This window comes from Acanthochromis polyacanthus, chromosome 10, assembly GCF_021347895.1.
Source record: "Acanthochromis polyacanthus isolate Apoly-LR-REF ecotype Palm Island chromosome 10, KAUST_Apoly_ChrSc, whole genome shotgun sequence".
NCBI classification, from domain to species: domain Eukaryota; kingdom Metazoa; phylum Chordata; class Actinopteri; family Pomacentridae; genus Acanthochromis; species Acanthochromis polyacanthus.
In genome coordinates this window covers 2,733,394-2,751,292 of record NC_067122.1, presented here as the reverse complement: position 1 = coordinate 2,751,292, position 17,899 = coordinate 2,733,394, and the positions used below count along the sequence as shown (strand labels likewise).

The window sequence follows — 17,899 nt, the reverse complement described above, 5'->3', positions numbered from 1 at the left end:
ATCAGCGCTAATGAGGCGCTAACAGAACAACGAGCGGCGACAGAAGTAAAAAATAAAACCTGGTTTACTTGTTCAGATGTACGTCTAATGCTGGGGTGTCAAACAGGCGGAACGCTGTCCAGAACCAGTCCTCCTGAGGATAACATTCTATCTTGTTTTTGTTGTTATTTGTCTTTAGTTGTTATATTTCTTGTTGTTGTCATCATATTTCTCATTTTTGTTGTTTTATGTCTCATTTTTGTCATTTTATTTCTCATTTTTGTCATTAGTGTTATGTTTTTGTAATTTTGTTTCTCATTTTTGTCATTTTTTTACTCATTTTGTCATTTTATTTCTCATTTTGTTGTTTCATTTCTCATTTTTGTTGTTAGTCTTGTGTTTTTGTCATTTTGTGTCTCATTGTGCTTTTGTTTCTCATTTTTGTTGTTTTGTCATTTTTGTTGTTTTCTTTGTCATTTTTGTTTATTTCTCATTTTTGTTGTTTGTCTTGTGTTTTTGTCATTTTGTGTCTCATTTTTGTCATTTTGTTTCTCATTTTTGTCATTTTATTACTCGTTTTATTGTTTTATTTCTCATTTGTGTTATTTGTCTTGTGTTTTTGTCACTCTGCAACATTTTTGTGTAATTTTTTTCTCTTTTTTGTTTTGTTTCATGGCGTTTGTCTCATTTTTTTTGTTTAATGTCTCATTTTTGTATTTTGTCTTGTTTTTATCATTTTTTGGCTGATTTTTGTCATTTTGTGCTTCCTTTTTGTCTCGCTTGTGTTTTTTTGTCTCATTTTTGTCACGTGTTTTGCTTTATTCACTGTTTTGTGTCTCGCTTGTGTTGTTTGTCTATTTTTTTCTGGTTTTGTTTCTCATCTTTGTCATTTTTTTGTCTTTCTTGTGTCATTTGTCCATTGTTTTGTCGTTTTCTCACTTTTTGGTCAAATTTTTTGTGTTTTTTTGTATTGTTTCACGTCATTTGTCTCATGTTTTGTCGTTTTGCGTCTCATTTTTGTAATATTTTGTCTGTTTTTATTGCTTTTCGTCGGACTATTGTGGTTTTGATCCTCTATGGTTCAGTTCCAGGTGACTAAATGTTGTGTTCCTTTGTAGACACTCTGTGATCTGGAAGTTGTAATGTGGAAATGATAAACTGAGGATGAATGTCGGTGAAACTGAATCATGTGCGTCTCAATAATCGTTTGGCTCCATGAAGGAGATAATTGAAGCACTTCGTTTGTTAAAAGTCAACGGCTAAAAGCTGAATATCGTGATCTAAAAGCGATATTATAGGTGGGAGGCAGAACGAGAGCCAATCTCGACAACGCCACACAACCGCCGCGAAGCAAAAATACTCTAAAACCCTAAAATATGTAATTAGCTCTCAGCCCAAAGTGAGAGCAGCGTCTTCTAATTCGGTCTTTGTGTTCGGTTAGTGATATAAAGACGTCTTAGTCCTCTTCATTTGGATAAATGAAGGCTTTTTTATGCTTGGGCTGGTTTATGTTTTTGGACTTTAAAGATTTAAATGAGGCTTTTTAAATATGCAGCGGCTGTGGATGTTCAATGTATTAATTATATTCTGCACAAGTATAATTGACTGGTTTTATGTTCCCCAGCAGCTGTGCTCACACAAGGAAGCGTGTTTGGTGTCTGGACTCAACATCCGCGGCGCCGCTCGGGTCAAACGTGGACCAAAACAAACCAACAAACCAAGTCCCACTGAGGAGCTCACAATCAACTCAGCTGTGAGCAAAAGCAGGACTGAGATATGATGCAAATGTTCTTTATCCGTTTCGGCTCGTCGAAAACATGCAATAAAATGCAACTTCAGCTGCTTTAATCTGTGCAGAAGATGCTAGTTTCTAATAACCGCTATGGCTAACTGCACCGATAAAAGTCAGAAGCTGCGTTTCTTTACACAAACGTTAGCCACTTGTACAAATTCAAGGTGTTAAACTGCCAACTTAAAATAAAACTACGACATAAATATTGACAAATAAGTAAATATTTATCAAAGCTAAGTCTGCCATGATGTAGCATCATTAGCATTTTGCCATCAGTCAAAAGGCTAATTGCTAGCCGACAACCTACCATTTTCACTATGACAAAAGTCCAGCTGTTTCCATTAACCACTACAGCTAATTGCCATGCTACGAACAAAGCAGCTAGCTCCTAGCTTTAGCATAATGTTAAGCAGAAAGTGTGATAACTTAAACCAAAACTACAACGTAAATGTCAGCAGACAAGTGCTACAGGGGAAAAAATAATACCACACAATTAAACTGTTTCTTAGCATGCTAACGTCATGATAATACAGGCCCTGGCTAAGTTGTTTCATGCTCACCTAGCTTCAAAACTTACCAAAGATAAGTCTGCCGCGATGTAGCTTCATTAGCATTTTGTCGTCAGTCAAAATGCTGAGTTGTTAGCTGACAAGCTGGCCTTTTGACTGATGACAAAATGCTAGCTGTCAAAAGTCTAGCTAGCTTTTTGACACCTAGCAATTTATCATCAGTCAAAAGGCCAACTTTTCAGCTAACAACTAGCTACAAACTTGTTAGAAGACTTATTACTTATGCAGTTTTATTGTTTTGGTGTCAACATGTTTGAAAAGAACATTTGAAAACATTATGGTCTGTATGGACATTAGCATCATTAGCATCTCTCAGTGTTTCATTCATTTGCTAACAAAATATGTACGGTTAATCCCAGTGAAGCTCATTAATGCTAACCTAGCTTCAAGCACATCAAAAGTAAATCTGCACTAAATGCAGTATTATTAGCATTTACACAATTTTAATCCGACAAAATGCTAGCTTGTAAGCTAATAATTGGCAAACAGCTTGTGTAGGGTTAAAGGATGTCTTGTTAACTCAGTTCAAAACAGGAAAACTTAGTGTGCTTCAAACTGAAGATGAAAACGCTGTAGTGTGTTGTCTTCATAATCTGTAGGGACATTAGCATCATGAGCACATCTCTCTGTTTCTCATATCTGCTAACAAGATGTACACATGGGGTCAAAAGGCTAACTGTCAGCTAACAACATGTTGTAGTGAGAGGCGAACATTGGACCCCAGTTAAATTGTTTAATGCTAAAGTTAGATGTTTACTGTTTCAGTGTCAAAACAGTCAGAACGGTGTGAGTCAACATGCTTCTGAAGAAAAACTGTGAACACTACTACTACATTAGCATCATAAGCATCTCTCACTGTCTGCTACTAAGATGTATACTTTGGCTTGAAGGGCTAACTGTCAGCTAACAACTTGTTGAAATTAGAGGATGTTTTATTTACTGTTTTCATGTCAAACAGCCAGAACAGTGTGAGTCAACACGCATCAAAACAAAAGCTGAAAACACTACTAGTACATTAGCATCATTAGCATCTCTCACTATCCGCTAATAAGATGTATACATGGGGTCAAAAGGCTAACTGTCAGCTAACAACTTGTTGAAATTACAGGATGTTTTATTTGCTCAGTTTTCATGTCAAACAGCCAGAACCCTGTGTCAACACGCTTCAAAAGAAAAACCGCCAACACTGTTGTCTTGAGAATCTGTAGGGACATTAGCATCATTAGCGTCTCTCTGTTTCCCACATCTGCTAACAGGCTACGGCTAATTAGCCAAGCCTGCTACTCTCACAACCTGTTAGCTTTATGAAGACGAGCTGTTTGGCCGCAGACGGTGAACGGGGGAAGACGTATAAAAGTCAACGTGGCGACACGCCGACAGCTGACAGGATGCTAACCGCTGTAGACACTGAGCAGGGTGTTGTGTTAGCGCATCCCCCGCTAGCCTCCCTCTGTGGATCCATAAGTGGAGCTGATGGAAGGTTGGACTCAGTGTGATTTACATAATTGGGATGTTAATTCGTTAAGCCGTGGGACTTGATTATGTTGCATATTGATTGTGTTGTGCTGCTGTGAGGTCACACACCTCTTTAGCGATGGTATACACAGCGCAGGGAATTGTGGGAATCTGATTAAACACACGACGTTAACATTCCTGCTGACATGCGAGGTGTGTGTAGGTGTGTGTGTGCAGCGTGTGTGTGTTTGTCAGTGTGTGTGTTTGTGTGATGATGGATGAAGCAGGAGAACAGGGAGGGAAACTCCACCTGGTCTTACCGTTCTCCGGGTGCTCCATCTCGCCGATGCTGCCGTCGGGCGTGGTCCGCTCGTAGTGGTCTTCAGGCAGAGCCAGGGGCCCGATCCGGGGCCCCGACGACGACTTGGAGCTGGGCGTCTCCGATTCCTCCAGGCCGCTGTCGTAGTAGCTGTGCTGGGAGGCATCCTGCAGATCCTGAGCCTGATTGGCCGTGGAGAAGGTGACTCGGCGGTGGGGCAGCTGTGATTGGCAGACGGAGGGATTCGGTTAGTTTCGAGGCTCATGTTGACGAGTTAAATTTAACACGAGGAGCGGTTTTATTAGCTTCGGTTTGATGTCATGCTGTAAAAATAACCTGAAAGAAGACATTTAGATGCTTTTATTACTGGTCTCGAAGTTTTGCTTTGATTCTGAAGCTCAAAACCGTCAACTTTCATCTCGTTTTATACCATCTGATTATTTCATCTCTTCTTATTTACACACCAGTGAGCCAAACACGTCGACAGGAAGTACAATCGACAAGCTTAAAAAGTCATATTCACCACATCTGAACCTGAAAAATGATATCATTCATCAGTCAGAAACCACAAAAACAGAAATGGTCTTCCAACGGGCTGCAAGCAAACCACGTCCGACGTATCGTTCAAATGCCAAAAGTAAACTAATCCTAGCTTAAAATGGGAATATTTGATCAAAACTGCTCAATTCTACACAAAAAATAAACCTTTATCCAAAAACTGCAAACACAAAGGCTACAAAAAGACAAAAGTTCAGAGAATTCGGTTGAACTGTAGGCAGTGTTTCCACAGAGAACAGACAAAAGATGGATGTAAAAACAGAATAAATAGCTAAATATCTGTAGCATGTGGAGCCTCCGTTTGTTCCAGTGTGGCTTTGGAAGAATCTTGTACATGTTGAGTTCAGTTTTCTTCAAATAAATAATGAAGTAATTTCAACTTTTGTCTTGTTTTCCTGATTTCTGGCATAACTTCCAACACCAAAGACTCTCCTTATACTCAGGGTCGTTCTGTTTGCACAACTTTATTTTAATTCCTCTATTTATTCTTAATGGTTCTATTGCCTCTTTAATATTTAATTTCCTAATTAGTTCAGTTTTTATCGGTACATTTCCTCTACATCTTCTGTTGATTTGCGTCTCTGGTTCTCCACCTCGACGTGGTTCTGAATGTTAAAGATCCAGTCGATCCGCTGGTGAATTATTTACAGAGATTCAACTGTTTTAACAGACATCTATTGTCTCTCCTGTTCTGTTATCAGAAGCTCCACCAGGAAAACTCCAGCGCTGAACAAAGAACTACAAGTTTCTGCTGCAGGAGGTTTATTTAAAACCTTCATGTCTTGATGCGTCCTGAGATTCGGTCGATCTGCAGCGGATTAACGATTAGCAACAAACCGTTTCATTATTCAAACAAGTCAGGCGTGTTGACGTGTTTTCTCACAAAACCCAAGTCAGAACCAGTTTCAGACGAGTGGTTTTCGACTGAATAACTTCCAGCTTCTCAGACACTACTAACCCAAACATCTTTATGTCTAAAAATGGCGTAATGTGCAAAATAACTTTCAGAAATGTCCAAAGTGACTCAAAAACTGTTCGATGTTGCAAAAAAAAAGGCACCAAACATCTAAAAGGGCATTAACGTATCCAGAATGTTTGAAAAAGTTCATTACAATTCCTTAAAACCTGTCCCCAACGATCCCAAGAGGAATACCAAAGCTACTGGACGGATAAAATAAATTCAGCATGGCTCAGAAACAGTGAACAGAGGTTGTTGGAGATCCATTCAGCACGGTGAAACATCTTTCTACTGATGATGAGCAGAGTAGTGAGAATAACGGCAACTTCAAAGATGCAAAACCACATCAAAAAGACTCAAAATCATCACAAAAAGATTCAAAATCATCACAAAAAGACTCAAAATCACCACAAAAAGATTCAAAATCATCACGAAAAGGACTCAAATTCATCACAAAAAGACACAAAATCATCACAAAAAGACTGAAAATCATCACAAAAAGATTCAAAATCATCACGAAAAGGCTCACAATCATCACAAAAAGACTCAAAATCACCTCAAAACAACTCAGAATCACTTTAAACAATGTACAATCGCCAAAAGAGACCCAAAATTGTCACAAAAGGAGGAAAACTACCAAAAAGACACAAAATCACCTCAAAAAGACACAAAATCACCTCAAAATACGAAAAATCACCTCAAAAAGACTCTAAATCACCACAAAAAGATTCAAAATCATCACAAAAAGATTCAAAATATCACAAAAGGACTCCAAATCATCACAAAAAGATTCAAAATCATCACGAAAAGGACTCAAACTCGTCACAAAAAGACACAAAATCATCACAAAAAGACTCAAAATCATCACAAAAAGATTCAAAATCATCACGAAAAGGCTCACAATCATCACAAAAAGACTCAAAATCACCTCAAAACGACTCAAAATCACTTTAAACAATGTACAATCGCCAAAAGAGACCCAAAATTATCACAAAAGGAGGAAAACTACCAAAAAAGGCTCAAAATCACCTCAAAAAGACACAAAATCACCTCAAAATACTAAAAATCACCTCAAAAAGACAGAAATTCATAAAACAGGCAGACAAAACTACCAAAAAAGAATTAAAATCACCACAAACAGATGTAAAATCAACAAAAAAAGACTGAAAATCACCAGAAAAAGGCACAAATTCACCACAAAAGGTGGAAAAACTACCAAAAAAGACTCAAAGCCACCACAGAAACACATAAAATCATCACAAAAATCAAAAAAATCACCAACAATATGCTTGAAACCACCAAAGAAAGATGTGAAAAGAGGAGAATGAAGCCTTCCGGATGAACAGAATAAATGGACAAACGGCTCAGAAACAGTGAACAGAGGAGGAAGATGTTGGAGACACAACGCCGGAGTCAGAACCGGATTCAGACGAGTGGTTTTCTGATGAATAACTTCCAGCTTCTCAGCGACTGACCGCCATTAACCCAAACATGTCCACGTCCATTCAGCCTTCAGCGCAGGAGGCAGAAATACGGTTAAAAAGCCGACAAACCACACAGCGGTGACGGCGAGGGGAAGCATGAAGACCTCAACATGCTCCAATAAAGACAGATATGAATCGAAGACCTCAGGCTGCTTCCAGGAACTCCACTACCTTCACTTTAAACCTCTCATCTCAGTCATTATGAGGAGAAACCAGAGCAGCAGAGGCTTGTTTTATCGGACTGTCCACCTGTTCCATCATTTAAGACCACAATGTCTCCATCTTTATTTACATGAGCCTTTATATCAAGGAAAACTACATTAAATACGGAGAAACTGGTGTGATTTTACAGGAATTTCAAAATAAAATGCTGGCAGCACAGGAAAACGACGAGACACAAAATGACAAAAATAAGACCAATAACAACAAAAATGAGACCAATAACAACAGAAACGAGACACAAAACAACAAAAATGAGACCAATAACAACAAAAATGAGACCAATAAGAACAGAAACGAGACACAAAACAACAAAAATAAGACCAATAACAACAAAAATGAGACCAATAACAACAGAAACGAGACACAAAACAACAAAAATGAGACCAATAACAACAAAAATGAGACCAATAACAACAAAAATGAGACACAAAACAACAAAAACGAGACAGAAAATGTCGTAAATTATGGGACGTAAAATGTCCTCCAGTTCTGGAGTGATTGTGCGTTTGATGGTTTTGTAATTAAAACACAAACACACACCTGACCAGCCACCCACCAACGTCCCTCTGTCGCCATGGCAACTGGGCGCTGTCAGGACCCGAAACAGTAAAACCAGTGGATCTGGAAACACACCAGCACTGAGCTCCTCCATTAAACCTTCATCTCCACTCTGAGCAGCTTTCACAGCAGCAACCCGGCTGCGTCTAAATCCTGAAACCGGCTGCGTCTAAATCCTGAAACAGTGTGTCTCGTTTTTGTCATTCTCTGTCTCTTTTTAGTCACTTTGTGTCTTGTTTCTGTTGTTTTACGTCTCGTTTTTGTCGTTTTGCGTCTTGTCGTTTTGGGTCTCATTTTTTTTCCATTTTGTGTCTTTATCATTTTGTCTCTTTTTAGTCACTTTGTGTCTTGCTTTTGTTGTTTTGCATCTCGTTTTTTTCTCGTTTTATGTCTTGTTTTTGTCATATTGTGTCTGATTTGTGTCAGTTTATTTCTCCTTTTTGTAATTTTTGGTGTTTCTGTCATTTTTGTGTTTTATTTTTATTTTTTGTCTCACTTCTGCCATTTTGTGTCTCGATTGTCATTTTATGTGTTGTTTCTGTCGTTTTTTTGTCTTCTTTTTATTGTTTGTGTCTCGTTTTTGTCATTCTGGGTCTCATTTGTGTCAGTTTATTTCTCATTTTTGATCATTTTGTGTCTCATTTTTGATCATTTTGTGTCTCGTTTTTGTCATTTTGTGTCTCATTTGTGTCAGTTTGTTTCTTGTTTTCTGCAGCCTGAGAGGACTGAAATGATCTGTGACTGTCCCTCTGTAAAACAGCAGAGTAAACGGAGTCCACTCGTCCTCCAGACTAAGTTTATACGACAGCGCTCGATTTAGACGGTCGCCAGGTCGCCATTTGCGACTAAAAACCGATTTTGGCGACCAAAAATGACAAAAAACACGCTGGTTAGGGGCCCAAATATTTTGATTTGGGCTACTGACCTCCAAATCCAAGTTTCAGGGATGGCAATTTTCCGCGGATCCGTGGATTTCCGCCGATTTAATTTCAAATTTGAACACTTTATTGTCGCTGATGGTAACGTCGTTAACATCTCACGGGAGTCCGCGAGACTCCGTCGGATCCAGAACCAGCCCAGAATGTGGTGGCGGCATCCGGAGGACAGCCCCAACTGAGCCTGAGCACCGCGAACGGAAAGCACCAAGCCACCGGAGCTGTCATTTTTAACTCGGCGGGTCCCCGGTCACAGACTGCTCAGACTCCCCGGCCGGCTAGCTATCCCCCGCTAGCTGCTCGGCTAACACCTGCCGCTCCTCGCCGCTCATCTGCCCGGGACAAACCGCACCTGTTCCGGCTGTCAACGTCCCAGTCGCCCGCTAGGAGCTCCGGACAATGCGCTGCTCATTCGTGGGTGACTTTTCACGGCCGTGGGGGGTTTTAAGGCACACTTTGCCCAGCGACCAGCGATAGCTCGGCGGCTCCAGCTAACAAGTTGACGTGGAGGAGGAACTGGATCCCCCCCACCCCACCCCCCCAAAAAAAAAAAAAAAAAAAAAGTAGGATTAATTTTTCTGGCCACTAAAAGTTGATTTTGGCTCCTAAAAATGTCTAAATTGACGTATGTTGGTGGCCCAAAAAATGTCATTTGGGCGACCGGACCTCTCGGCCTTAAATCGAGCGCTGTACGACGTGCTGTCGGAGCAGCTGCAGGCTCCTCTCAGGTAAAAAGTAAATCCAGACTCGCTGCAGATCTGCTGAGCTTCATCCCCGAAGGATGGCAGGAACTACAGGAGCTCAGAGGGGTCAGAAAGCGATCTGTGTTTGGTTTGGTCATTCATTACTGCTGCCAGTCATCTCAGCTCTGGGATGGTTTTAGTTCTCATGTTAATGTGACGTTTAATTCTGCTCATTTCATTTGATCCAGAAGCTTCAGGCCTGGAGAGAACGTAGCAGGAGACTAAAACAGAAAGATTGTCTTTTAATTGTTTTATGATCTTAAACCTGAACCAAACCAGATTTACAGACTGAAATCAGCAGATTAAAGATTGAAACTCTAAACTGGTTTAAACTTACGTAATCCTCTTGAGGAATAAAATAAAAGAAAAAAGATGGAATAAATTCTGGACTTAAAAATGACACAATAAATTGGTATTTACATAAGTCTCTTACAAAACAACCAGCAGCACTTAAAGCCAGTTAATTAAAAGAGAAGTCATGTTTTAGACACATAAATCCCAAATAAAACGACCAATGGCAGCTAAAACTAGTCTGTTAAATGAAAAAAATTATGTTTTAGACACATAAATCCCAAATAAAACGACCAATGGCAGCTAAAACTAGTCTGTTAAATGAGAAAAATTATGTTTTAGACACATAAATCCCAAATAAAATGACCAACGGCAGCTAAAACTAGTCTGTTAAATGAGAAAAATTATGTTTTAGACACATAAATCCCAAATAAAATGACCAACGGCAGCTAAAACTAGTCTGTTAAATGAGAAAAATTATGTTTTAGACACATAAATCCCAAATAAAATGACCAACGGCAGCTAAAACTAGTCTGTTAAATGAGAAAAATTATGTTTTAGACACATAAATCCCAAATAAAACGACCAACGGCAGCTAAAACTAGTCTGTTAAATGAGAAAAATTATGTTTTAGACGCATAAATCCCAAATAAAACGACCAACGGCAGCTAAAACTAGTCTGTTAAATGAGAAAAATTATGTTTTAGACGCATAAATCCCAAATAAAATGACCAACGGCAGCTAAAACTAGTCTGTTAAATGAGAAAAATTATGTTTTAGACGCATAAATCCCAAATAAAATGACCAACGGCAGCTAAAACTAGTCTGTTAAATGAGAAAAATTATGTTTTAGACGCATAAATCCCAAATAAAATGACCAACGGCAGCTAAAACTAGTCTGTTAAATGAGAAAAATTATGTTTTAGACGCATAAATCCCAAATAAAATGACCAACGGCAGCTAAAACTAGTCTGTTAAATGAGAAAAATTATGTTTTAGACGCATAAATCCCAAATAAAACGACCAACGGCAGCTAAAACTAGTCTGTTAAATGAGAAAAATTATGTTTTAGACGCATAAATCCCAAATAAAATGACCAACGGCAGCTAAAACTAGTCTGTTAAATGAGAAAAATTATGTTTTAGACGCATAAATCCCAAATAAAATGACCAACGGCAGCTAAAACTAGTCTGTTAAATGAGAAAAATTATGTTTTAGACGCATAAATCCCAAATAAAATGACCAACGGCAGCTAAAACTAGTCTGTTAAATGAGAAAAATTATGTTTTAGACGCATAAATCCCAAATAAAATGACCAACGGCAGCTAAAACTAGTCTGTTAAATGAGAAAAATTATGTTTTAGACGCATAAATCCCAAATAAAATGACCAACGGCAGCTAAAACTAGTCTGTTAAATGAGAAAAATTATGTTTTAGACGCATAAATCCCAAATAAAATGACCAACGGCAGCTAAAACTAGTCTGTTAAATGAGAAAAATTATGTTTTAGACACATAAATCCCAAATAAAATGACCAACGGCAGCTAAAACTAGTCTGTTAAATGAGAAAAATTATGTTTTAGACGCATAAATCCCAAATAAAACGACCAACGGCAGCTAAAACTAGTCTGTTAAATGAGAAAAATTTTGTTTTAGACGCATAAATCCCAAATAAAACGACCAACGGCAGCTAAAACTAGTCTGTTAAATGAGAAAAATTATGTTTTAGACGCATAAATCCCAAATAAAACGACCAACGGCAGCTAAAACTAGTCTGTTAAATGAGAAAAATTATGTTTTAGACGCATAAATCCCAAATAAAATGACCAACGGCAGCTAAAACTAGTCTGTTAAATGAGAAAAATTATGTTTTAGACGCATAAATCCCAAATAAAATGACCAACGGCAGCTAAAACTAGTCTGTTAAATGAGAAAAATTATGTTTTAGACACATAAATCCCAAATAAAATGACCAACAGCAGCTAAAACTAGTCTGTTAAATGAGAAAAATTATGTTTTAGACACATAAATCCCAAATAAAACGACCAACAGCAGCTAAAACTAGTCTGTTAAATGAGAAAAATTATGTTTTAGACGCATAAATCCCAAATAAAACGACCAACGGCAGCTAAAACCAGTTTGTTAAATGGGGAAAAATTATGTTTTAGACGCATAAATCCCAAATAAAACGACCAACAGCAGCTAAAACTAGTCTGTTAAATGAGAAAAATTACGTTTTAGACGCATAAATCCCAAATAAAACGACCAACGGCAGCTAAAACTAGTCTGTTAAATGAGAAAAATTATGTTTTAGACACATAAATCCCAAATAAAACGACCAACGGCAGCTAAAACTAGTCTGTTAAATGAGAAAAATTATGTTTTAGACGCATAAATCCCAAATAAAACGACCAACGGCAGCTAAAACCAGTTTGTTAAATGGGGAAAAAATCATGTTTTTAGACCCCTAAGTCTCACAGAAAACAACCAACAACACCTAAAATCAATTAATTAAAAGTAGAAATCATGTTTTTACAGATTTAATTCTCTTTAAAACAACCAGCAGCAGCTTTCAAACGTCTCTGAAGCACCTGAACCTCAGTTTGTTTTGCTAAACTCGCCGTAAAGACGACAGATTGATTTTCCCCGTCTACGGATTCCCAGAACAAATAAACACGAACACGAACACCAAACGGCTGCTTCTACCTGCAGCAGGTGAGTTAGTTTCAATAAAAACACAGATAATAAGCGGCTGCTGCTTCAGGAGAGAAATCTACATGGAGAGAGACCAACTAAACAACAACAACAACAACAACAACAACACTGTGCTGCTGCTGGAAATAGAAACGCCGCCTCAGCAGGTCGCTCCAAACTGGAGCAGATCAGAGGGGAGGAGGATAAAGACCTTCCACCACCGACTCCTCCAGCCGCCATCTTGTGTCCCACCGCGCCACAAAATGGCCGCCTGACCCCGTTTCCTGCCCCACCTCCGTCCTGAACCTCCCTAAACTCTAGAACGTCATCCTTCAGCACAACTTCCAGCTCCTGGTGGGACTCTGACCTCCAACGTTCTGCATGGAATCCAGATGAAAGCAGCCTGAGAAGGTCCACAGCTGGAGATGGAAGAGCTTCAGCTTCAGCTTTTATTGTGATGTTACATCTTTTTGATGGGATTTCGCATCTTTTTGTTGTGATTTTACATCCGTTTCTGGTGATTTTGCATCTTTTGAAGAGATTTTGCATCTTTTTGTTGTGATTTTACATCCGTTTCTGGTGATTTTGCATCTTTTTGTTGTGATTTTACATCTTTTTGTGTTGATTTTTATATCTTTTTATGGTGATTTTTACATCTTTTCATCTTAATTTCATCTCTTTTTGTGGTGATTTTGCATCTTTTGAAGAGATTTCGCATCTTTTTGTGGTGATTTTGCATCTTTTTGTCGTGATTTCGCATCTTTTTGTTGTGATTTTACATCTTTTTGTGGTGATTTTACATCCGTTTTGTTGTGACTGCATCTTTTTGTGGTGATTTTGCATCCTTTTGTTGTGATTTTAGATATTTCTGTGGTGATTTTGCATCCTTTTGTTGTGATTTTACATATTTCTGTGGTGATTTTGCATCTTTTTGAAGAGATTTCACATCTTTTTGTTGTGATTTTACATCCGTTTGTGGTGATTTTGCATCTTTTTGTCTCAATTTCATCCCTTTTTGTGGTGATTTTGCATCTTTTTGTGGTGATTTTACATCCGTTTGTGGTGATTTTGCATCCTTCTGTTGTAATTTTGCACCTTTTTGTGATTATGCATCTTTTGTCTTAGTTTCACGTCTTTTCCTTGTGATTTTCCATCTTTTTGGGGTGATTTTCTATCTTTTTGTCTTAATTTCACCTTTTTTTGGTTGTCATTTCACCGTTTCGCATCTTTTCGTCATGATTTTGAATCAAGCTTTAGCTGAGAAAAAAAGAGAAATTCAGCCAGAAAATGATGTGAACTGTAGTTTTTTAAAATCTGCTGCTGTTCTGCTCAGATGGGATGTTTAAGAATCTACAAACTAAAACCCTCATCAGTAGAAAGCAGCACGTTTTACCGCAGAGAGGAATTATTTTGGGGGATTTTTAAGTGAAAATGTGTTGCAAAAGTGGATAGAAATAGAAATAAATGGTCCAAAACTGTGATTCTAATACATTTATGATGTTTTCTCACCTCCATAAAGTTAAACAAAGCAATGATATTCCGTTTCAATCCATGTCGAGGGTCTGATAATCAATAAAAGCCTCTCTGACGTTGTTCGGTTGGAGAATAAAAGTTGGTTTTCAAAAGTAAAACATCATTTTCACTGTAAGTTTGGTCTCAGAGCTGGAATAAAGTCGACCTCTGGACCGTTATTTATTCTGGTCTGCTCATATTCTGACCCTAAAAACATAAATAACAGAAAAACAACAGAAAAATAACGGCTGAATACGTCGTGATGGAGCCGAAGGTCAGGAATTACGGATTCAAGGAAAAGGCTCTCAAACTGTTTATGCTGCACTTTGACGGAAGTTTCTATTAATTCCTGTCTGGATGCACTTTTATGTAAAACAAGAGGCCGTGATGAACCACTTTTCCTTGAATCGGTAATAAGTGACCTTCATTAGCGGAGCGGAGCAGCGAGGCCGCGAATCTGCTGCAGGAAGGACCAATTAAAGACGCTTTAAAGCCACAAAAAAGCAACAGGAAGACACAAAAAGACGCAGAATTATGCAGAGATTCAGAAAAAAAAAGAAGAAAGAGGCTGCTGATGTTCACTTCAGTCTACATGAAAATTTACTTTTATTCTGGAGGTTTAAGTTCACAGGAAACACCACAATTTAAACTTCATTTCAAGATTTTCATAATAAAACTCCAAACAAATTTTAAAAATACTGTTTTAATGTCTAATGTGAATTAATATATAAAACCTGGATCTGTGAATGACAATAAAATTAATATTTATTAAAATGCACATATAGATATGTGTCATATTTTTTCAAAAAATATTTTTAAATTTTTAATTCTAAAAATGTTGAAAATAACAGATTTAATATTTTAACAGTAAATCAGAAAATTGATGTTAATAAAAAAAATATTTTGTGTAATTTTTAAATTTAAAACTGGTGCCTGAAAAAAATACTTTTAAAATGCTTGATTTCTTTATAATGTTTAAAAACGGTGAAAAAAACAGCAGAATTAGTATTTTAACACTAAAATTTATATTTTTTTGGTGATTTAATTGCATCAAATCTGTCTAATTTTACACCAACACATTGTAAAATAAATAAATAAATATATATACATATATATATATATATATATATATATGTATATTTGTAAAATTACAGATTTTTGATGTGACATTAGAGCAAAAATATTTTTTTATTATTTAATATTTTGCAAATCTGGCAGCAAGAGTGACAGAAAATATATTGTAATTACAGTTTGTAGTGATTTCACATCGTATTGTTGTGATTTTGCATCTTTTCTTTGCTATTCTGCACCTTTTTGTTGTGATTTTGCACTTTTTGTTGTGATTTTGCATCTTATTGTGGTGATTTTAAATCTTATTGTGGTGATTTTACATCTTTTTGTGGTGATTTTACATCTTTTTGTGGTGATTTTGCACTTTTTGTGGCGATTTTACATCTTATTGTGGTGATTTTACATCTTATTGTGGTGATTTTACATCTTTTTGTGGTGATTTTGCACTTTTTGTTATTATTTTGCATGTTATTGTAGTGATTTTGCACTTTTTGTTGTGATTTTGCATCTTATTGTTGTGATTTTGCATCTTATTGTGGTGATTTTACATCTTATTGTGGTGATTTTGCACTTTTTGTTATTATTTTGCATGTTATTGTGGTGATTTTGCACTTTTTGTGGTGATTTTACATCTTATTGTGGTGATTTTACATCTTTTTGTGGTGATTTTACATCTTTTTGTGGTGATTTTGCACTTTTTGTTGTGATTTTGCATCTTATTGTGGTGATTTTGCATCTTTTTGTGAGGATTTTGCATCTTTTGTGAGGATTTTGCAACCTTTTGTGGCGACTTTGCACCTTTTTATGGTGATTTTACATCTGTTTGTGGTGATTTTGCATGTTTTTGTTGTGATTTTGCAATGTTTTGTGGAGATTCGGCATTTTCTGGGGAAACTTTGCACCTTTTTGTGGTGATTTTTCATCTTCAGATCAACTTTTGTTTTCTTTTAATATTGTTGTGCCTTTTTTTCCCCAAATAATAAAATAAAATAGAAGTAGAACAGCTTGGAAACAGAAGGAAAGACTCCAGCTGTGGGTCGAGGCCGATGAGACGAAGGCCGCCTCTCCTCCTCTTCCTCCTCCTGGAGCTCCTGCAGGAGGTGATAGAGGAGGAGGAGGTTTCTGCTTCTGCTACAGCTTTGCAGGGCCACATTGTTGAGAGATGATTAAAAAGCAGCGAGGAGGAAGCAGGACGCCTCGCTGGCTGTTTGTCAGCCGAGACACGGAGCTGCAGATAAGGAGTGTGTGTGTGAGAGATCCTCATTACGGAGCTCGCTGGGAGATAAGAGTGTGTGAGGCTGCATTGTGCATGCTTATAAAAGTCTGTCCTTATCAAGTATGCATGCACACACACACACACACACAGCCTGCAACAACACACTGATTAACACACACTCGGCCCACGTGAAGCAGCAGAAGAGGAGCCGCTGCCAGCAACAACAGAAACAGAATGAATGAAAACTGGATGCAGAAAAGTCTGAATATTTCATCTGAGCATCGACACGCCGCCGCCGGTCGTTCTATTATAACACACCTGCTCCAAAAAACACGTTCAGTCGCCACGTTTTAGAAGCTGCTTCACCGACTTTCACCGTTTTCTGCAGGCGTGAACAGAAAATAAACGTTTTCTGCAATTTTCTGGACAATTTATTGCAGGATTACTCAAAAAAAAAGGAATAATTTACATGTTCACTGTTAAAAAAAGGTCACAACAAAGACTTCTTTCTGCAATCTTAATGAGCAAACATTGTGATTTTTACTGTTTTCTGTCAGCAGCTATGAGAACAGATTTATTCCACTACAGACCCGATGGTGTTTGCAAAAATATGAGAATATTTTTGGTAAAATAAATAGAAAAAAAATATCAGCATCTCTAACAAAACATTAGAAAATAAATGTTTTCTGCAATTCTCTGGACACTTTTTTGTAAAATCGCTGAAAAAAAAGGAACAATTTACACGTTAACTGCTAAAAAAAAGTTTTTAAAAAACGTCGTTTTCTGCAATTTTCTGAGTGATTTCCTGTTATTTTACTGATTTTTACTGTTTTCTGTCTGATTTTAGGTGCAACGCAGGTGCAAACAGAAAATAAACTTTGTTTTCTGCAGTTTTCTGGACACTTTTTACACGGGTTTATCAAAAAAAGGAATAATTTACATGTTCACTGTTAAAAAAGTCACAACAAAGATTTCTTTCTGCAATCTTAATGAGCAAACGTTGTGATTTTTACTGTTTTCTGTCAGCAGCTATAAGAACAGATTTATTCCACTACAGACCCGATGGTGTTTACAAAAATATGTGAATATTTTGGTAGAATAAATAGAAAAAAATATCAGCAACGGATCGGTATTGTGCATCTCTAATAAAACATTAGAAAATAAATGTTTTCTGCAATTCTCTGGACACTTTTTTGTAAAATCGCTGAAAAAAAAGGAACAATTTACACGTTAACTGCTAAAAAAACGGTTTTAAAAAAACGTCGTTTTCTGCAATTTTCTGAGTGATTTCCTGTTATTTTACTGATTTTTACTGTTTTCTGTCTGATTTTAGGTGCAAAGCAGGCACAAACAGAAAATAAACTTTGTTTTCTGCAATTTTCTGGACACTTTTTACACGGGTTTATCAAAAAAAAAAGAAATAATTTACATATTAACTGTTAAAAAGATCAGAATTGCTACATCCAAAATCTGTATTTATTTGTAAACTTAAACAATTTCTTATTGTATTTTTTTATCTTCAAAGAATATGAATATATTTTAT

General features: G+C 37.1%; 1 protein-coding gene across 5 annotated transcripts in view; it reads right to left on the bottom strand.

Annotated features, from left to right (window-relative positions):
• LOC110960409 (protocadherin-1-like) overlaps window positions 1–17,899 on the bottom strand; it is a 295,344-nt gene that overhangs the window by 157,230 nt on the left and 120,215 nt on the right. For 3 of the 5 annotated variants that reach the window (XM_051954882.1, XM_051954885.1, XM_051954883.1), the window contains exon 4: window positions 4,116–4,335. In XM_051954882.1, the coding sequence (XP_051810842.1) occupies window positions 4,116–4,335 (220 nt within the window). Of the gene's footprint in view, window positions 1–4,105; window positions 4,336–17,899 lie in introns of all 5 variants that reach the window. The other 2 variants (XM_051954886.1, XM_051954884.1) reach the window with 1 other exon arrangement.